This window comes from Chaetura pelagica, unplaced genomic scaffold, assembly GCF_000747805.2.
Source record: "Chaetura pelagica isolate M959 unplaced genomic scaffold, ChaPel_1.0 scaffold8, whole genome shotgun sequence".
In the NCBI taxonomy this organism is placed as follows: domain Eukaryota; kingdom Metazoa; phylum Chordata; class Aves; order Apodiformes; family Apodidae; genus Chaetura; species Chaetura pelagica.
In genome coordinates this window covers 713,528-736,671 of record NW_009954544.1, presented here as the reverse complement: position 1 = coordinate 736,671, position 23,144 = coordinate 713,528, and the positions used below count along the sequence as shown (strand labels likewise).

Genomic DNA, 23,144 nt, shown 5'->3' with positions numbered 1-23,144 from the left:
TTTACTTTTTTTTTTCTTTCTTCCTTGATTGAAGAAGAGGTAGTCAAGCTTTCTTTAAGCAACTTGTTTCTCCTAATCACACCAAACTGAGAAGTAGGATCTGGTCTGACTCATTGAAGCTGGTTGCACTTTTTAATGCAAAAGTGTCTTTCATAATATCTATTATTACAAGAGGAACAGATGGAAACTTGGCAATTCACCTCAACATACGTTAGACCTATTGCAATGCTCACTGGCATTGTTAGTGAGAACCAGACATCTCAAACAAATTTCACTCTCTCTGATTCTGTATTTCCCTGTATTCACACCTGTGTACAGCCATTTCATTAAAAACAAGCAAACAAAAAAACCCAATAAGCACTCATAATATGAATTCTTTACAAGTATATATGGCTGTAAGCACGTGACCTGTTGATCAGAAAAGCAATATTTAGCTACAGAGAGATGGCAATTTGCTTGGTTTTCCTTGCAAAGTTCTGGAGATAAGCACAGCAGCATTGATTCAGTAAGGCATTGTATTCAGGAAAAATCCTACACATGTTCTTAATATATATAAATGTTTTCTAAATGAAACTGATTTTGAGTCATAAGCACCTCTAAATATTTTCAAGAAAAGTGTTTAAGAAATGAGCATCACAGCAATATTATTTCTTAGAAGCAGAAAAAAAAAAAAGTGGAATAATGTGAAAAGCAAGTAGAAGTATTTATATATTAAGTCTAATAGTATTTTCAATCTGAGTATAAATTTAAAGACACTATCAACTAAGCAGTGCTGAGTTACTGTTATTTTTTCTGGATACTGAAGTTTAACAATTATTTTCTTTTTGAGACCTACAGACCAAAATTTCTTGCCAGAAAACTCTTAGTACTAAGTAAAAAAAATATTATTCACAAGTCTTAGTACATATGAAATAGCTAAATTAATTAATTATTTATCCTAATTGGTCTGGTTTTATCAGGCAACTAAGAATGAATCTTTTTGATAATTTCTTGACATACTGGCTTGTGTTATCTGCTACCATCTATGTGGTAATACTCTATTTGGATAGAATCTGATTACAAAGTTTAAATTACTGCATACAACCCAGCTGATGAGAGATTAGTATTATTAATTTCACTAGTAATTTCTCATTTGCTCTGAATACAGAATATAAACTAGTGATAAAATGATGAAGAAAAGAAGCTACCAAAAAATGAAAATGATGCATAAGATAACAGCTACTATACTGAATGTTACTTATGAGTTCTGTATTGTCTCACATTCTGCCTTTGACAATGACCAGTAATTCATACTTAGAGAAGAAGGGTATGATATTGAGGGACTTGTAACTATTTACTGCCAGCAGCTAGTAATTTACTGGCTTTCTGAGCTACGGCTGCATCTAGATCATCAACTTTAATACCAATGACAAACTTCTGTTTCATTTAAAAAAAAACACATTTGGGAACATGAGGGTCATTTTGCCAGATGAGATTGAGTCCAGCTAGCCCAGCACTGTGCTTTCAACAGCAGTCAAGAAAAGCGGAGACACAGAGGCATAGTAATCACTACTCTAACACAGTCACAGCTTCCAGTGACTAATGTATTAGGGACTACCGGAGCTACAGAAACTGTCTTATCACAAAAAGTCATTGATGTATTTCAATTCAATACAACTTAGCAACTTCTTGATGCTTCTTATGGCTCTATAATGTTATCTTTATAAAAAGACACCAATATTCTCTCAGGTATTTTTTCTCCCCTAGCTTGCTAGCACCTCCATGTAGGAAAGCCAATCCATACTTGGAATCCTCCCTGTTGCAGTGCACTGTATTTTTCCTATTAATCATGAGGAACAGGAACTAAAAACACATGCAGCATTCAAGGTGTGTATAAACAATGACTGCACAATAGCATAATGCTACTTTCTCTTCTGGTCTTTCTTTTCTGACCTCCAAGAGGTCATATTTAGTGTTCTGAAGAATCGACCTCTGATGGATGAAAAGAGAGAAAAGAAAAGAAAGAAGCATGCACACAAAAAAGGAAAAGATCAGTTTTGTAGCAAGAGAACTTGAAATGATATTTTATGGACAGTTTGCCAGAAGAGTGACGACAATTTTCCCCTTTGCTAACTAAGAAAAAGAAAACACAGATGAGGTTTTATCAACAGCAAGTAGAATTCAGGCACAGAAATAAACTTTATTGCTGTCCTTCATGTAGGTTGTAAGAACTGATAGAGCAAAGCCTTCAATCCCAAGCAGACAACCTTGAAAGCTTTGCCAGCAGGGAGAAAGTAAATATGATAGATGCTTAAAATGGTCAGCCAGAAAATCTAAAGTACTTCTTTTCACTTTAATGAAGGTTTGAGCTTTTGCTTGGTGTATTAATAAGATAATTCTCTCCCATGTCCCAGCTGCAGTGACCATGCACTGGTGGAGTTCAAAGTCCTAAGGGATATGAATCAGATGAGGAGTGTAGTCAGTACCTAAAAAAGCAAACTTCCAGGACTTCAAGGTGTTAGTCAGTAGGACCCCCTGAGAAACAGTCCTCAGGAACAAAGGAGCCAAACAGAGCTTGCAGATCTTTAGGGATGTTTACTGTAGAGCACAAGAGCTCTTGATGTCCAGGTGCAAGAAATCAAGTAAGGAAGGGAAGAGACCAGCATGGCTGAGTCAAGACCTGCTGGTCAAACTAAAAGGCAAGATGGACCTGCACAAGCAGTTCAAGCAGGGATTGGTATCCTGGGAAGAGCACAGGGACACTGCCTGGTCAGGTAGGTATTGGGTCAGGAAGGCCAAGGCATGGCTGGAGCTGAACTTGGCAAGGGATGCCAAGAGTAACAAAAAGGACTTCTGCAGGTGTTTATCAATCGGAGAAGTAAGGTTAAAAAAAGTGTCCCCACATAAAGAGCAAGGATGGCAAATTAGTAACAACGGATGAGGAGAAGGCTGAGGTTCTTAATTACTTTTTTGCCTCAGTCTTCACTGGCAACCTCTCTCCTCACACCTCCCGAGGTGAAGGACCTCAAGACAGTGACCGGGGGAGGAAGTCCCTTACACTGTAAGTGAAGACAAGGTTCATGACCATTTGAGGAACCTGAACATACGCAAATCCATGGGACCTGATGAGGTGCATCCCAGAGTTTTGAGGGAATTGGCTGATGCAATTGCCAAGCCATTCTCCATGATATTTGAAAAGTCATGGCACTCAGGTGAAGTTCCTTATAACTGGAAAAAGGGAAATATTAAACTCATTTTAGTTAGGTAGAAAGGAGGACCCTGGGAACTACCAACCTGTCAGCCTCAACTCTGTCCCTGGGAAGATCACAGAATAAATCCTCCTAGAAGACATGCTAAGGCACATGGAGGACAGGGAGCTGATTCAGGACAGCCAGCATGGCTTTACTAAGGGCAAGTCCTGCCTGACCAACCTAGTGGCTTTTGACAATGGAGTGACTATATCAGTGGACAAGGGAAAGGCAGTGGATGTCATCTGTCTGGACTTCTGCAAGGCCTTTGACACGATCTCCTACAATATCCTTCTCTCTAAGTTGGAAAGATATATGGATTTGATGAGTGGACTGTTCAGTGGATAAGGAATTGTCTGGATTGTCACATCCAGAGAGTCACGGTCAGTGGCTTGATGTCCAGATGGAAAACAGTGGCAAGCAGTGTCCCTCAGGGGTCTGTACTGGGAACAGTGTTTTTTAATATCATCAATGATATAGATAGTGGGATAGAGGAAACCCCCAGCAAGTTTGCTGATGAAACCAAGCTGGATGTTGCTGTCAACATGCAAGAGGGAAAGGATGCCATCCAGAGGCACCTGGACAAGCTAGCGAAGTGGGCCCATGTGAAAATCATCAGGTTCAGTATGGCCAAGTGTAAGGTCCTGCACCTGCGTAGGGACAAATCTCGTTATCAATACAGGCTGAGGGATGATGTGATAGAGAGCAGCCCTGCAGAAAAGAACTTGAGGGTACTAGTGAAAGAAAAGCTGAACATAAGCCATGTGCACTTGCAGCCCAGAGGGCCAGTTGCATCCTGGGCGGCATCAACAGAAGAGTGGCTGGCAGGTTGAGGGAGGTGACTCTGCCCCTCTACTCTGTTCTGGTGAAACCTCACCTGGAGTACTGTGTCCAGTCCTGGATGGACCTATTGGAGCGAGTCCACAGAAGGGCCACAAACATGATTTGAAGGCTGGAGCACCTCTAAGAAGACAAGCTGAGGAAGCTGGGGTTGTTCAGCCTGGAGAAGTGAAGTCTCTGAGAGGGACCTTATGGTTACCTTCCAGTACCTGAAGGGGCTACAGGAAAGCTTGGGAGGGACTGTTTACAACACCCTGTAAAAACAGGATGAGGGATAATGGTCTTAAACTAGAGCAGGATAGATTCAGATTGGATATCGGGAAGAAGTTCTTTACTATGAGGGTGGTGAAACACTGGAGCAGGTTATCCAGAAAGCTGGTGGAGGCCCCATCCCTGGCAATATTCAAGGCCAGGCTTGATCAGGCTCTGAGCAACCTGATCTAGTAAAAAAAGTCCCTGCGCACTGCAGGGGGGGCTGGACTAACTTACCTTTAAGGGTCCCTTTCAACCCCACAGGTTCTATGATTCTATGATTCTAAGTAGGTTCAGGCCTGAGCTAAAAGGGAACTACTGGGTGCCTCACCACTGGCATTGACAAATCATACATGTGCAAAGCTCTTCTCAATATTTCTTTATAATTAGGTAGTTAATTCAAATTTTCCTATGACCGTTATTAGTCCAGGTTCTTTTGTGTTTGTTTTTTTTTTTTTTTTCCTCTTAACAACTATAACTGGATAAGGTAGGGGTAAAAAAGGCTACCTTTTTAGGTAATGCAGTGACAAGTTAAAGTCATGGAGGACTCCCTTCTCAGGTACTGAGCGACCCATTTGCTGACCAGACCTGGTTGCTAGAGTGCTTGCCCCTGCAGCTTACTAGGGGCTTGAATCAAAGGCATAACAGAGAGATTACATAAACCTGGACAGCCCACTGACTATTGTACTCCCCTACTGTTTCACATGGGCACCAATGACACAAACAGGAGTAACCTGAGAACTATCAGGAGAGACTACAGAGCACTGCAAATGGTGGTGAAGGGCTCAGGAGCACAGGTGGTGTTCTCATCAATCCTACTGGTCAAAGGAAAAGAATTGGAAAGAACTGACTGAATTGGAAAAGTTAGCAAATGTTTACAGGAGTGGAGCAACAGTGAGGGCTTCAGTTATACAGAACACAGGACTCAATTTGAAAAACCTGGTCTTTTGGGGGCTGATTGGTTTAATTTGTCAGAGAAAGGGGAGAGAGTCTTTGGCCAGAGGCTGGCAAATTTAGTTAGGAGGGCTTTAAAATAGTGATGCCTGAGGAAGGGACCCCTCAAGTCATCCCACATCTGCCACAACTTAGAGCCAATAACAGATGCCCTGGGTCTGCAGGAGGATTGCAGGCCAGCAGGAAAGCGTCTGACCTGAAAATTGTTATCTCTGCCAACAAAACTGCTTTGAAGGGGGCCTATCTGAAATGCTTCTATGTGAATGCACAGAGCATGGGGAATTAGCAGGAGGAACTGCAGATGTGTGCAGCCTGCAGGGCTGTGATGTTACTGCTATCACTGAGACATAGTAGAATGACTCCTATGTCTGGAGTGTGGGGATGGTGGGGTATAAGCTCTTTAGGAAGGACAGGAAGGGCAGAAGTGGAGGGGCTGTCACCTCTACATCAATGACCAGCTGGATTCTGCGGAGCTCTGCCTGGGAGTGGAAGAGGAATCAACTGAAACCTTATGGGTCAGGGTTAAAGAGAAGACCTGGGCAGGAGATGTCATAGTGGGGGTCTGCTATGGGCCACAAGATCAGGACGACTGAGCAGATGAGGCTTTCTACAGGCAGATAGGAACAGCTTTGTGCTCATAGGCCCTGATCCTTATGGGGGATTTCAACCATCCTGGTATCTGCTGGAGGGACAACACAGCAAGGCACCAGCAATCCAGGGAGCTCCTGGAGTGCATTGATGATAACTTCTTCCTCCAAATGGTAGAGGAACCATCACGAAAAGGTGCTATGCTGGACCTTGTTCTCACTAACAGAGACAGGTTCATGGATGATGTAAAACTTAATGGAAGACTAGGCTGCAGTGACAATGACATGATGGAATTCAGGTTTGTGATCATCTGAAGGACCTGAAGGTGCACAAGTCCATGGGACCTGACGGGATTCATCCACAGCTCCTGAAGAAACTGGCCAACAAAGTTGCAAAGCCGCTCTCCATCATATTTGAAAAGTTACAGCAGTCTGAAGAAATTCCCAGAAAAAAAGGGAAACATAGCTCCCAGTTTCAAAAAGGGAAAAAAGGAAGACTCAGGGAATTACAGACCAGTTAGTCTCACCTCTGTGTCCAATAAGATCATGGAGCAGATCCTTCTTAAGGCTCTGCTAAGGCACATGGAAAACAAAGGGGTGACTGGTGGCAGCCAACACAGCTTCACCAAGGGCAAATCCTGCCTAATTAATTTGGTGGCCTTCTACCATGGGGTCACAGTTTCAGTGGACAAAGGAAGAGCAACTGATGTCACTACCTGGACCTGTACAAAGCCTTTAAACTGTCCTGCACAACATCCCAGTATTGAAACTGGATTTGATGGATGGACCACTCATTGGTAAGGAACTGGCTGGATGGTTGCACTCAAAGAGTGCTGATCAATTACTTGATGTCCAGATGGAGATGTGTGATGAGTGGTGTTGCCCACGATTTGGTACTTGGACTGGTGCTGTTTAACACCTTTCGTGGTGACATGGACAGTGGCATTGAGTGTACCCTCACCAAGTTTGCTGATGACACCAAACAGTGTGGTGAGGTCAATGTACTGGAGGGAAAGGAGGCTATTCAGAGGGACCTTGACAGGCTCAAGAGGTAGGCTTTTGCAAACTGCATCAAGTTCAACCAGGCCAAGTGAAAGGTTCTGCACTTGAGTCAGGGCAGTCCCAAGCACAAATTCAGGCTGGGTGGAGAATGGATCAAAAACAGTCTGGAGGAGAAGGGCTTAGGAGTGATGGTGGATGAGAAGCTCAACATGAGCTGGCAATGTGTGCTTGCAGCCCAGAAAGCCAATCATGTCCTGGGATGGATCAAAAGAAGCATAGCCAGCAGGTCAAGGGAGGGGATTCTGCCCTTCTACTCAGCTCTCATGAGACCCCACCTGGAGTGCTGTGTTGAATTCTGGAGCCCCCATCATAAGAATGACATGGAGCTCCTGAGGGAAGTCCAGAGGAGGGCCATGAAGTGATGTGAGGGCTGGAGCACCTCTCCTACAAGGACAGGCTGAGAGAGTTGGGGCTGTTCTGTGTAGAGAAGACAAGGCTCCAGGGAAACCTTATAATGACTTTGCAAAGCCTGAATGTGGCCTACAGGAAAGCTGGGGAGGGACTTTTTACAAGGGCTTGTAGTGAGAGGACAAGGCAGAATGGATTAAAACTGGAAGAGGGAAGATTTAGATTAGACATTAGGAGGAAATTCTTTAGTGTGAGGGTGGTGAGACACTGGAACAGGTTGCCCAGGCAAGTCATAGAAGCCCCATCCCTGGAAGAGTTCAAGACCAGAATGGATGGGGCCCTGAGCAACCTGATCTACTGGAAGGTGTCCCTGCCCAGGCTGGGGGGGTTGGAACTAGATGATCTTTTAAGGTCTCTTCCTACTCAAACCATTCTATGATTCTATGAAATGATAATTTGAGTATTTCCCTGCAAGATGTTTACCAAACATCTTTTTGGTGTTTACCAAAGCATATATTTTAGCTGAGAAATCAGTATATCACAAGACTGATTTTTAAAAATCACACATGAAAGCGAGAGCTAACACTCAGAAGTCAAAAAAAGCCTTTACTGTTACCATCTCAGAGTCTTCTTTCAAGTTAAACTACACTCATAGGAAATGTCACCAAAAGCCACAATACAACACAGATTGCAAACCTTTCCTACCTTATATGAATGGTCAAAAAGAACACCATCCCCTCAGCTGGCATCTCCTAATATATATTCCGCCTCTTGGTACTCAATGACATTTCCTCAAGCTTGAAACTCCCTAAAATTGGCACTCAGATACTTCCTAGGTTTAATCTATAGCTTGTTTTATAAGCCAAATTCAGGGGAGAAGGGAAATAGTTGTGATGTATATAACTGAACATGCAGACATTTACTCAGAAACTATTCTGACATTTCTTTTCAGATGTCTGAAATATCTCAATTGATACAGATTAAGCATTCCACATCTCAAGAAGTGATGGTTCTGCCTTTCTGTCTATAACATCTATTTTTTCAGGACATTTTTGCTTACATGTAGGCCAGATGAATTCACTTTGGGACTGCATAAGTTTGCATTGCTGAAAAAAGCAATTCACTCTCTCCACCAGAGGTTGTTTTTCTACTGTCTCCACATCATTCTTGCCTCTCTCCTCTCCTGTTTTATTCTGCAGAAGTTGTCCATGTGTTGTGACAATACTGCTCAGAAAACTGCAGGAAGTTAAAATTAGGTATTTCATCAATGGGTCACTTTTTAAGGCAAATTCACCCCATCAATGATTGAACAATTGTGCTGCCAGTAAAGCAATAGGCAATGCAAGAGCAGGACCAACCAACAGGAAGACATCTAGAAGAATACAATTTAAAAGTGAATGAAAAAAATAATATTTAAGAGATAGATGAAATTCTGCAGCACGATCCCAACGAATGGTATGTGGAGGTTTTGAAAAATGATCAGCAGTGACTCTGCTGGTTCTCTTTACATTCTCAGCTAAGTCATTCATACCATTCAAGGAGCAGAGATTACTTTCTCAGAAATATTTTTTGACTGTTAACATCTGGGATAGGCCTACTGCATAACTATGACTTTTCAGAAAAACAAAAGCTGAGTCATAGACCTTGCTGTAAGTGCTCCCAAGGAGAAGAAGCAGGTTAAAAGTGAAGTGAAACAGCTACTTTTTCTTCACAGCAGGTGGGCAAGTAGAGTGCAGCAAGAGGTAAATGGATTTGCCATCATACCCCCAGTAAGCCAATTAATATGATGGGCTTAGATAGCAGAAACTGCACCATCACTTTCTTTCACCCTATATTTAACACAGAATGAGGAATCAGATGGATCTTCCCTGACTAGCTTCTGTAGCTTTACAGAATAAATTATGGGCTGTCCTTTAACTACTTTAGTCCTCTTGGATTATGTTTGTACAGGCTATTTTGCTTTCAAACCCAAACTTTTTTTTCCTAGTCTGTTTTCAACTCACTTCACAACAGAGTGCCTGAAACAAGATACAGGACAGCATCAGTGCAGCTTCAGGACCTAAGGACTCCAGTGAGAGACTCTCAGTACAGAAGCAGGTTTCCTTTTTTGTATGTCTTTCAGCCTGTTTCCTTCGATTAGATTCAAATGATGGTTGTTGTTAGCAACTATTAGATCATAAACAGAACTTTACTGAAAAGGGCCATGTATGTTTTCAGTTTTGTTGCGTAGTAGCAGACCCCAGTTTTCAACAATTCATGTGAAAAGGGGTTTTTAAAGTAATACTGCTGAGTGAAAAGGAACCTGAAGACCCCATGCTCTAAATCTGAACAGTATAGCCAAAACTTTAAAATAATAATTTATAATTATTTCAAATTTTACACAAAACACAAACAGAGGGGAGTCCCTGACTGAACTTGCACTGAAAATATCCTGCTGATTTCCTTTGTCCTCTGTGGTAAAGCACTTTAGCATATTTTTAGCAGGCTGTCAGCCATCCTGAATGAGACAAAGATCAAAACCACCTCATGCTATTCTGAGAACTGTGTAAAAAAACCTGCCAAATACAAAATCTTATATTTTGAGGAGAGCTACAATATTGTTTCATATTAATGATTTTCTACTGCCAACAACAACAGAAAAGGAGGAACTAATATATTCTAATAATTCCTTTCACCAGATAATGAGATGTTAATGCATGAAAATGTATTATTGAATTTTGTCATGGAAGTAGATTTTGCAATATATGTAAGAGCACAGCTGAAAACTCTGGGCTTTGCAACAAAAAGCATTTTAACAAGCAGTAACTTTCTAAAGTAAAGAAACTTCACTTAAGCTTTCTTGCTGCTTAAAATCTGTGTGAAAAACTGAAAATGTGCTGTAATTCAACACCATTGTTGGTTTTTCAATACATCTAATTCTGCTGTTATTTACCAATACATACCTCCTTGTCATGCTTTGGATTTGTAGGATAGCTTAACAAGAAAAAAATACTTCAATAACAGATGTCACATACTCCATACAGAATATTTTAATCATCTCTAATGTTCACATCTGAAGAACTGCAAAGTCTTAAAAGGATGGATGTTCAAGAAAAACATGGAAAAGATAATAAATATTATTGGGAAAAACAGAAAGATTCAGTAGAATGAAAAAATAAAATAAAATTTAAAAAATTGATATAGAGAAAGGATGAAGACTCTAGGAGACACTACGTAGTCAGTAGGTGTGTGAAAACAGACGTGAAGGGGCATTTCACTGAAAGGAAAAAGAGAATAGCCTCAAAGCCCAAGAAATTATTTGTTTTGTAAAGGTGGACACACAGGTAGAAAAGCTGGTTAATACATTCTTTGGGGAATAGTATACATGTATTATACAGCCACAGTACTCTCTGCTCCCTGCTTCTTAACATTCTGCAATTCTTATTAATTACTTATGACAGTCCTACATTTGAGTAAAAGTGAATTCAATGGGATTACTTGAAAAATTATTGCCTACAGAAGTAAAACTGTAACAGAGGATTGACCTAAATCACTCCTACACAAACATGTGCTGCTAGTTGAGCAATCTTTCACAGCAGCATTTAAAAAAAAAAAAAAAAAAGTGTTATCCTGTATCTTTTCATATTGAACAATAGTATCAGATTAATAAATGACAGCCAGCTATTTACCAGTTAACAGTATTATTTGTATCATGTCTAAATAAAAATCTTATGGTCCTACTCTGCTGGCTCATACAAAAATGTAGACAATTTATTTTCAGAAAGTATAGCAATGCAAAAAAACCAAACAACAAACACAGAGACAAAATAGCATATAAGACTGCACATGCCTGTGAAAAAGTATATTGCACATAAAATCCAGCAGTCTCTAGAGTTACAGGTACCTGACATTTTTCAGATGCTATTGTTTTTCGTGTTTGTTTGGTTGTTTGGTTTTAAAAGCATTTTTCTTCAGGTAACTTTGAAGGATTAGCTCATCAGTTCTGTATATAATGTATAAGAGCTGTACAGCAATTGAATTACGATTCATTTTACAGAACCATGAGTGCCAAGAAATGCTGCATATTTGAACAATCATTGTTCACCTCAGTCTTATTTTTCCTCAGTCTATGAAACCTAATACTGAAACCATAGTAGCCATTTCTGCTCATAATGTAAGTTTTCCTCTATTTCCCTATGTCTGCTTTAACATTGACCTACACAGAACTTCAGTTTAAAAGGACCATTTATTTCAGTTTTGTAAACTTGCAGGTCTGAAGAACACAATGAAGTGATTTAAGGATGCAGAAACCAAACATTTCAGCAATGGTATTTTTTGAGAGACATGAGACAGACTTTTTAGTGGTGTAAGGTTTTATAAAGATACCATTCTTCTAACATAGCACAAAATAAAAATAGTTTTACTTCAGTATGCCACTCAGCTCCATAAAAATGGCATGAAGTAAACAACCTCTAGTACATTGTTAATGAGACACAAGCTCTGCAGCAACCTGAGATCTGATTAACAGTTCAAAATTTTTATGAAGTCTCTATTTTGAACCAGGAAGACAACAAAATGCCACCTCTTCTGCAACACAGGACATTAGCTAAAGTTGAATGTATGACAGTGTAGAAAAAAATTGGTACCAAAATCTCAGTTCTGACCAGCCAACCATTGGTCTTTTGCTCTGCAGTGGGTAGAAGGCAGGTTTTAGGCTGAGCTCAAGGGAAAATGGAAGAAGGAGGTGCAATATTGTATCTATTGGATTTGTAATGCACTGTAAGAAATAAGGTGCCCACTTTTGTATTTTCCTTTTCTTATCTCAAGAAAAACATCTATTTTTGTCTGTTTGGTTTTATGGTTTTTTTAAAGCTGGCTTTCCAAATTCAAACCAGATAACTTAGTCCTGACTTTAACTCTGTTACTAGTCTAGCTATAATAAACAGTATTACAGACCCAACAGTGAAATTATATTGATTAATTTCTAAGCAAGACAAATGGGAGAATCTGGAAAACAGTTTCTTAAACATGAAAACCAGATTTGCTTTTGTCAACATAAAATCATTAAAGTATTAAACTATGACAGTATTTAGTAAATTGAGAATTCAAGTTCTGGATGCTGTTGCTTTGAAATGAATTGTGCCTGTTCCACTAAAATATGTTACACTGTCTAATAAGCAAGCATCTTCTAAGAAATGCTTAGAACAACAATTCTTCATAATTAAAAAACTAAAACACAGAAATTGCTTATGAAATGTTATCTGGTTGTTGGAAAAGTACAGCGAGTGCTGATAGGAAAGCATTGCAATACTTACCCCACCGAAGCTCACAAAAATCTGCTCAGTGCACAAGCACCGAAGGGAGATGCAACTAATAATGAAAGTTCATGTCTAATAACAAAAAGGCTATGAACAAACCGTAAAGAAAAATCACTTATGAGTATTGGATACCAAGGGTATTTTGTACAGAGGTTATGCTGCTTCTGTAAGAGGCCACGAAGAACTCGTAATTGCTAATTCAGTTCAGCAGATATATTTCTCCTGTTAACTCCTCTCATTGGAGGCTTATTACTTACTCTGTATTTGCAGGTTCTCTTTTGACCCAAAAGTTGCTTAAAAATGGAATGTAGAAATAATTTTAATTTAGTTCTATGACACCTCATTTCATTTAAAAGAGATTAAAAAACCAAAATTCCTACTGTATTGTGGCTGTATTACTGATTTTTTTCTATGATAGTAATTGCCTTTTCAGAGGGATTTTCTAATTTTATTATGGAAGTTAGGAAAAAAGTAATATTGCTTTTCCCAGGAAAAAAGTGATTTACCAGCAGCAGGCAAACTCATTACATTTCTGCTAAATAAGCTGCTTGGTTTATACTTAGAAATCTTTTTCTAACTGGGACTTTGTCAGGAGAAAAAAATAGTGTCCTGTAACAGACCAACAAAATGTTTCTGAGATTTTTCATTATCCTACATGCTTTGGCAATGAACATTTTTGGCAAGTGGAAGTATTTGTTTTTATAATTGAACAATTTTATTTTTTTTAATAGGAGGAAGCTATCTATATGCCACAGTACCTGCAATCATTTCCTTTACTGTATTAAAAAGTCTGTCTGAATTTCAGTATGGATTAGATTAAAAGTCTACCCTAAGAAACATTTGCATTTTAGTACAAATACTTTACAAAGTCATTAATTGCAAAACTTATTCACAGACGACATGTTACAAATAACTGCATTTGCTTTTTTTTTCTTTGTGGACTATAGAACCATTATGGGCTGTTAGATGAATGTGTTTTGGGCAACTGTTAAGGACTATATATTCTACCTAGGCAGTTTGTTGTTTAGCCTTGTTTCTATTTGCATTAAGCCAGTCCTCTGGCCTTCAAAACCTCTTAAGAAGAGAAAGAAAAAACAATCCAAAACTCAAATCTACCATACTTACTATCAATAATTTTTTTGACACCATTCAGGAATTCCATAGACTCAAAATAAAATCACAGTCCTTTTTCTCCTTTCAGAATATAGCCTCTTAATCCAAATAATATCAGAGAAGTTAAAATTTAGTCCATTCATCTGGCAAATGTTTCCCTCTGTTTCATAAACATGCACAACACAGAGAAAAAATGTTCAATTTAAGGTTTCTTACATGATTGGAGTGTAAAAAATCATCATAGAAATATGGTTATTCTCAGACGTAATAATGTCCTTATTGTAATGTATTACATTTCAACAAAACAAAGATTTAGGAAAACCAATTGTGTTATAAGCAGCCAGCAAATACAGCTAATTTTCTACGAGGATTATAAAACAGAAATTCTTGTACTATGGACAATTATATTCCAACAGTCTCACCACAACTTTGAGGTAAAATGTCAAGAAAACGAGAAGAGCACAAAGGAAAAGATGTGACAGCTTATCAGAAATGCTCGTTAGAAAATTCTACGGCTACTGTCAATAAAATAGCCCATCTAGAATAATACAGTACTACAGGTCCCATTTCCTCTATGTATGTTCACAACCTGTAGAATACTTCTTTTTTTAATACCTTAGTTAAAAGTTATATCCTGTGGGAAAGACAAAAAAATACACACTAGATTATATGATGATTTTTTACACAATGATAATTAACCATCACATTTCATTAATAAATTATCAAGTGCTTGCAAGCTGTCCACAATGTTTTTCATCTAGGTTGCATATTTTATAATGGTGGAATAACATTTTAAAAAGTTTGAATAGGCACTTACTGGAATTACAGTTAATCCTGATACAGTCTAGATGGGGAAGAATAGATGAAAAATGAAAATTTATCCTTCAAGGTAACAGCTGCAGACATCCAATAAAATCACAGTCCACCCTTCCGGGGACAGACACATGCAAACATGGCCACTCGGTATTATCAGTCTTTACATACTGTTATAACCTTTTAATATTTATATAAAATATTTATATATATACTGTGATAAATCTTTATAAATAGAAACAACAAGTAGGGTAAAAATGGCCAATTTCAAACAAAGCTACATGGTGACAAATCTAAGTGAAAAATCAGGATCAAAGATGCGTAACTGAGGCAGGCTGCAACTTTCTCCCCATCTGTGAAAGAACAGGTTATTTTTCTCAATGCAATTAGAAAGTGCTCCGTCACAATGGGTCATAGAGCGAGCCAGACCACAATCAGACATCTTGGACAACTTGTGCATAGTATACCTCAAAGGCTGATCTTCAAAAGCTAAGTGGTAAAATACAAAATGCATTTCCCAGGCCTATAAATAGGGGTTTGTGGGTTTATATTTTCTTGATGTATAGACTTAAGTAATAAGTAGTAACTACATTTAAAGCTACAGTAATATAGACAAAATAATCACATATTTATAAACACTGATAATTAGAGAAAACTATTTTTCAGATAATTTCCTAGCCTGTCTTAGGAGAAAAAAGGAAGAAAGGAAGAAAGGAAGAAAGGAAGAAAGGAAGAAAGGAAGAAAGGAAGAAAGGAAGAAAGGAAGAAAGGAAGAAAGGAAGAAAGGAAGAAAGGAAGAAAGGAAGAAAGGAAGAAAGGAAGAAAGGAAGAAAGAAAGAAAGAAAGAAAGAAAGAAAGAAAGAAAGAAAGAAAGAAAGAAAGAAAGAAAGAAAGAAAGAAAGAAAGAAAGAAAGAAAGAAAGAAAGAAAGAAAGAAAGAAAGAAAGAAAGAAAGAAAGAAAGAAAGAAAGAAAGAAAGAAAGAAAGAAAGAAAGAAAGAAAGAAAGAAAGAAAGAAAGAAAGAAAGAAAGAAAGAAAGAAAGAAAGAAAGAAAGAAAGAAAGAAAGAAAGAAAGAAAGAAAGAAAGAAAGAAAGAAAGAAAGAAAGAAAGAAAGAAAGAAAGAAAGAAAGAAAGAAAGAAAGAAAGAAAGAAAGAAAGAAAGAAAGAAAGAAAGAAAGAAAGAAAGAAAGAAAGAAAGAAAGAAAGAAAGAAAGAAAGAAAGAAAGAAAAAGTAAAGAGGGATGTTGGGCAAAGACCCTTTGCTGAGGTATGCATTTATTTCCTTTTTTTAACTATTGAGCTATAAAAGTAGGTAAAAGCTGACAGAGGGTGGTAGTTTGTATATAAAGAGAATGACCTGATATGCAGCTGAATCCTCTGCTGGGCTATCTGCATTTATTATTAAAATAAAATAAAATAACACAAAACCGATGCCCTGCTACTTGGTTTGTACAGCTACTTCTGCCTTATACCTTTGAGGACCATATATACCATCAAACCTAGATTTTGTTTCCATATAGCTGAGTTTGTCATGTGTCGTCAACCGCATCAGAAAAGTGGTTGCAAACAGCCCTAGAGCAGCAGCTGCACATCCCCTTTCACAGAAAGCTCTCCGGAGCCTGCAGGAGCCCCGGCTCGACACTAGAGGGGACGGCAGAGAAGAGGAGAGAAGGGAAAACCTCGCTTCCGAAATCTCAGCACCAAGACAGTGTTTCCCTGAGCAACACGCTTATGAAATGGAGGGTTAGCCGATTATTTTCTCTCCCCAGGCCCATGCTTTCTGGAAATAATTTTACCTGCGATTAAAACAATAAAAAACCTAATTCCCTTGAAAAATAACATTTCACTGAATGGGAATGCACTGACTGTGCCTTTTCCTGACTGTACTTCTGTTCTCTTGCACTTCCTAACTTGGATTTACTCACAAGCACAGCAGAAGCGCTTCATTTACTTTTCTTTAAACTACAGAAAACCATAACTTAATATTTCGTCCTTTATGTTTCAAATCAGGAATCAATTTAATGAGTTGGGGATTTTTTCTGTAAAAGGGCTTGTGCCTTCTGTGTTCACATGGCTGTTTGCTGAGGGCCGCAGTCTTTGGGCATTGAAGGGTTGTGTTATCGTTTGATACTACAAAAATACCACTACAGAATTGTTTAAAAAAAGAGGAATGGATTTACTATAGATTTGACACCTAAAAAAAGGAGACAAAGACATTCATCAGAGGAAATATCTAAATGCAACATTTTCACAGTTAAAACTATAAATTCTTTTATACATTTGCATGTTGCACATTAATTGGTGGAGGTAAAATTGAACTGACCTACATACGTGTTGTTTCTGCTTGCACATTTAAATTGTGGAATTGCTACTCTGAATAAATTGTGGAGGGAGACAAATCTTCCACAATGAAGTCTTAAAATTTAGCCCCAAAATACCACTGATGAACTAGTCTTCTCTTTTTAGTGTACACAATAGTACAAAAATATTGTGATGGATTATGTTAAGAATATAAAGAATACAAAAATGCAAAAGAAAATAAAATAAAGTATAATAATGGGCATGTATTTGTGTGTATGTACATATGCAAATGTTGCATTGACATGTGCTTATATATAATTTCAGTTTACTTTTGATGCTAAAACAGGCTGTTTCATAAATGTTTGCAAGCAAAAAGAAAAATGTAAATAAAATGTTAATTGCTCAGAGGAAGAATTTGTTACCTAGGTTGACCGTTAGTTTAACTCGTCCCGCATCCAGCTCTAAACGCAGGGTATCGGCAGATTCCCTAGAAGTAGTTGCCATTAAAATGCCATAAGCTCGCTGAGACCTGAACCGTAAAGAAACATCTTCAGCCTCTGTATGCATCACAACAGGGAGCTGTATTTTCATAAACATACTTCCATCATAGCTTAAAATGGTCGCCTCTGAAAACATAAGGAAAAAATCAGTTATTAAAGAATTGCATTGTATTTACTGAAACTGCTCAAAGAGAAGATGGTAAATGTATATTCAGTCAAGGTGGCAGAACAACTGTGTATTACATATCACAGTTATTACTGGGAAACAAAGCAATGTTTGTTTTGTGGGGATTTTTTGGTTAGGATTTGGTTTGTTGCTTTTTTAAAAAAAACAAACCCTGCATATTTTGGTGCTTTTTAAGAAAATGAAATTACTCTTTTAATGAATCAGTTATTCATATACACATCTTCAAGCTGATGGGTAAAAATCACGTGTGAAGAAATGCTTGCAAGATTAGGCCTGTACTACTTAAAATAGGTCAAAGTCAGTAAATGCTACTCAGGTAAACCTTACAGCCTAATGAAGGGTCATGTCTGACTATTACCTAGGTAATTACCTTAGGATACTTCATGTATAAACCTATCAAGATTGTTACTACCACAGTTACCTTTATCAACCAGTTAGCCAAAAGCTGCCTGAAACCGGTTATTATCCCCAGCATGGTTGGATGGAGCACAGATTGCTTCATGGCCACCTTGACTATGGTATGATAGAATAAAAATGTGTGCAAGAACACGATGACAGCCTCAACAAGAGGATCAAGACTGGACTTGGCATATTGAGGGTAAGATTTTGAAACCGCTGAGATAAGCAAAGAACTGTCACTTTCAGACATTCCAAGAAACCCTCCTGGCAAATGCGTCTGGCACAGAGCAGTCACAGTTTGTTAGACCCCAGAGCAGCCAGCCACAAGTCTTTTCCCAACCTCCAGGCTGGTAATGAGTAAGGTAGCAGAAAGACTCCATTTCTGCTTGCAGGGAGGCACAGTAATTCCTAGAAAGCAAAGGACACATCTGTTTCTGAAATGTATTGGGAAGTCCTTTATTGCAGGATAATCAAGCATTGTGGCTAGTTCACCACCACAGCCTTTGTAAATGGCTTTTAGCCCCATGGGTGGTGCAACATTATGGTAGGAGAAGCAGTGAATGAGCAACATCCTTTCCCCCAAGCCAACAGTGAGTGGGCACACCACAAGGAATTTCAATAGGCTCTGCAGTAGCATACAAACCTAACCATACTACATAACTAAGGCTACTACCTGAATGGCAAAGCATACTATCTGACTGTGCTCCATTTTCTGTACATCTGATTGTTTACCAACCACTAATTCACTAGAGACCTTTTCACTTCTTCCATGTGTCTCCTACATTCTTTAACCCACCCAAAAACGCTCAGTCTTGAAACTGTTGGTGTGCTAGAACATGAGGTCTAAGCAGGATGCTACAGAATCTTAGAAAAAAGATGCAAACCTGAGGTGATCTCATCTCACTGAAAGAAATGTTGCTTGCCTGTTAACAGGCCAAATAAACAATAAACAGAAAGAGAAGACAGCAGAGAGCACCTACAGGAAGCTTCTCTATGCTTCAATTTGTCACAGTATAATGAAGACACCTATCTACAATAAAGGTGTATTGTCGTCCCACATGCAATAATATTTTCAAGGACTGATACTAGTGATACTATTGTAAATAAAAAGGTGTTATAATATTTTTTTAAACATCAAAACTTATGTTTGTCAAAATCTTTTTCAGTGCATATCTTTTATACTGTTAAAGATAATAAATGTAAAGATAGATGGAGCAGGAGAGAGCGGGCAAGCAAAGGTCTACAATTCATTCCTATATCTAGCTGTTTAATCTGCACATGAAAAGATCTCAAGATCCTTTTCAAGATAAACATGATTTAGGTAAGTAAAGAAGTCTGACATGAAAGTATAAGTTAGATGCTAATGTAAGAGAAAAAAAAAAAAAGTATTTTGTATTGTCTATTAAAAAAGAGACACATCCATACTCTTCAGGGTTTCCATAAACTGAGCAAAATTACATCATAGAATCATAGAACAATTCAGGTTGGAAAAGACCCTTGGGATGACCGAGTCCAACGATCATCCCTACTCACAGAATCCTAGGGGTTGGAAGGGACCTCAAAAGATCATCTAGTCCAACCCCCTGCCAGAGCAGGGTCACCCAGAACACATCACACAGGAACGTGTCCAGGTGGGTTTTGAATGTCTCCAGTGAAGGACACTCCACAACCTCTCTAGGCAGCCTGTTCCAGTGCTCTGTCACTCTCACAGGAAAGAAGTTCTTCCTGATATTCACATGGAACCTCCTATGCTCCAGTTTGCATCCATTGCTCCTTGTCCTATCACTGGTCATCACTGAAAAAAGCCTGGCTCCATCGTCCTGACACTCATCCTTTACATATTTGTAAACATTGATGAGGTCACCCCTCAGTCTCCTTTTCTCCAAGCTAAAGAGACCCAGCTCCCTCAGCCTTTCCTCATAAGGGAGATGTTCCACTCCCTTCATCATCTTTGTGGCTCTGAGCTGGACTCTTTCAAGCATTTCCCTGTCCTTCTGGAACTGAGCGGCCCAGAACACAATACTCCAGATGCAGCCTCACCAAGGCAGAACAGAGGCGGAGGAGAACCTCCCTTGACCTACTAACCACACCCTTTCTAATGCACCCCAGGATGCCATTGGCCTTCTTGGCCACAAGGGCACATTGCTGGCTCATGATCATCCTCCTGTCCACCAGGACCCCCAGGTCTCTTTCTCCTACACTGCTCTCCAGCAGGTCAGCCCCCAACCTGTACTGGGACATGGTGTTTTGCTTCCCCAGATGCAAAACTCTACACTTGCCCTTATTGAATTTCATGAAGTTTCTCCCTGCCCAACTCTCCAGCCTGTCTAGGTCTCACTGAATGGCAGCACAGCCTTCTGGTGTGTCAGCCACTCCTCCCAATTTAGTGTCATCAGCTCTGCTCTACTCTGCAAAGTTCTCCCCTAAACCATATCCATCAACATCACTTCCAAATGACCTTTAAACACATCCAGGGATGGTGATTCTACCGCCTCCCTGGGCAGCCTATTCCAGTGTCTGAATGTTACATGATGAACAGCATTTGACAACACACGAGCTCTGTTGCTGTCTTATATTAAAGAAAGTTTTCAGAGTCAGAGTTGTTACTGTTTGCCAGCCATCCTGTAATTATTCAGTCTTTTAGAAAATTACAGAAAAAAAGAGAGAAGGCGCTGCCTTAATTTAATCAGAGATGACCTGTGAGTATTTAACATCATGGTGAACAGACTTGATGTGATTAGGTACTCAATCCTCCTAAACCATATTGTGCCAGTTACTTTGAAAACAGATGTTCCAAGAACAGACCAAGGAGACTGAACAGAAGATCAAATTACTTAAAAGCTCTGGGGCAATGAGAAAACCCCCTCATTTCAACTAGCTCCTTTCAGTATGGGGAGGTCCAAGTCACAGGCTTTCTAAATACAAAGATATCACAGAAAAAACTCAAAACTGGCTAGAAGCACACATGATTTGATCAAAGATTCAGTGCTGCCCTGAGAGCTGTAACTGAAGATCAGAGACACTGCGTTTCTAATATAAAAAATACAACTATGTTCAATTTATTCTCTTGATATGGGTCTGCTGATACAATTGTTGTTAGGAAAGAAAAAATGTTGTTAAAACATTAAAAAGGTTCAATGATACTTTGTCAATATTCTGCTCTTCTCTAAGGATGGCAAACTGGATTTTGCCATGTGAATAATCTATCCAACTCAGCATCTCTTCCACTTGACTTAGCATTTCTCTCAGCTCGGCAAATTTCCATGGTCTCAGCAGGACAGAAGGCAGTACTACATGTGTGAGACCTTTGACAGCACAAGAAGCTCCCTCTTCCTTTGCTAGTATCTTTCATAGAATCATAGAATGATTTGGGTTGGAAAGGACCTTGAAGCTCAACTAGTTCCAACCTTGCTGCCATAGGCAAGGAAACCTCCCACTAGACCAGGTTCCAGGGAGGGGGCAGCCTCAACCCTGGGCAACCTGTGCCATTGTTTCACCACCCTCACTGTAAAAAATTCCTTCCCAATATCTAACCTAAATCTACCCTCTTCCAGCTTAAAACTGTTTCCCCTCATCCTATCACTACACACCCTTGTAAAAAGTCCCTCCCCAGTTTTCCTGTAGCCCCTTCAGCTACTGGAAGACCACTATAAGGTCTCCCTGGAGCCTTCTCTTCTGCAGGCTGAATAGACCCAACTGTTGATCCTTCAATTCACAGCTTATTTAAATTGAAGTGGAAGAAGTGTGGACTAGGCATTTGAATTTCATTGTTCTTCCTCATAAGTTTTGCAGTCAAGTTTGTGTTGTTTTTAATAATGTGAATTGGTAAGTACAGATCCTTACTAATACATTTTTAATAAATAAAACAGGATCTTATTTCCAGTGGGACTTTAGTGGTGCCTCTGAAGTCCTAAAGATAGAATTATTGATTTTTCTGCTTTTTCAGTTTCAAAATGTCTGAAATATAATGAGGACTGTGTTGTAGCCCACAGAACCATTTTTTAAGGACAAAATCACCCACTGTGTCTACTGTCTCTGAAATCACACACAAACATTGCTCAGAAAGAGACAGATTATACAGACCAGAGCCATGCCAGGAAGCATATGAACAATATGGCTTATCAATAATAAAATATTCAGGTTTGCTCTCTGACTCTGTTTTGTTTAGCAGTGTAAGCAAAGCAACAATATCCTGTGCTGAAAATGCTCTCTAATATATATGATTTTACTCCTATAAGTTGCTTGAGCATGCAAGTATATAAATAGCTACTGACTCAAATTCAAACTTTTAGCTTTATTTCTATTCTCAGGCATACACTCACATAGGATTGTGTGAATGTTTTCTATGGCAGCTACTTCTGTCCATCTGGGCCCAAAGCTGCAGCCCTGGTGAATTGTGAGGAACCTTCCCCTCAATCTGACAGGAACAATTCTTGATATGCTGTTAGCTACTAGATGATACATGAATACAAGTTGAAATTATTCTTCCGAGTTTCTACACTGGCATTATTTCAGGAGTGAGGTCCTAAGCTATATTGTAAAGGTGCTAGAACTTTAATACACAGGGTCAATTATTTGGAAGATGGAATTAATATAATATTTTGAACACACGGTTCTTCATACGATTTATCATCACATGACCTGCATTTTTCTTTTTAAAAATTTTTAAAGTGCCCAGAGGTAATTGTGCCAGTTTGAGCCAGGATGAAGCAAATTTTCTCTTTACTGATTTTTTTTTTTTTTTCCTTCAGGGAACTTATTTTAGCAGTGCCAGTGGACTGATAACAACCAAGGACACTTCTGAAAGAGCAGGGAAGTTCATGTCTGCAGCTTTGCCCCTGCCACAGGGGAGCAGACTAGACTGAAGGCAGGATCAGCAAGTCAGAACATTCCCTTCTCATAATATTTTATCTATTTGGCTTTTGGTTAGCCAAAGTTTAACGCATTATGGAAGTCAAAGCCTTTGGTTTCTTCTCTATTTCTGGTTACTGTTGCTTCTATTGCCCTCTCTTTTGGCTATTTTTCTCCATTTCTCTTCACAGCCAACATCTGAGGACCCCATCTGTGTGCCCAGACAATCTCCCTCACCCTTCAGCCAGGAGTCACCAGAAAGGAGTGTTGTTGTGGTTGCTGTGGTAGTCGCTGGGGGAGGAGGAAGGTGATCAAGTTTTGCACATCCCTTTATAAATATATATATTCCCTTATCACTAATAATTAAAATTAATTTGTTTCACTTTTCAACCCAGAAAGTCTCTCTCTCATTC

The 23,144-nt window shown here is 39.0% G+C and overlaps 1 protein-coding gene across 1 annotated transcript in view; it reads right to left on the bottom strand.

Annotated features, from left to right (window-relative positions):
- Positions 1-23,144, bottom strand: part of NRXN1 (neurexin 1) — a 535,539-nt gene that overhangs the window by 462,447 nt on the left and 49,948 nt on the right. Inside the window, exons 4-5 of the mRNA XM_010004972.1 lie at positions 17,217-17,420; positions 14,498-14,524 (exon numbers count right to left, since the gene is read on the bottom strand). Coding sequence (XP_010003274.1) covers positions 14,498-14,524; positions 17,217-17,420 — 231 coding nt within the window. The remainder of the gene's footprint in view (positions 1-14,497; positions 14,525-17,216; positions 17,421-23,144) is intronic.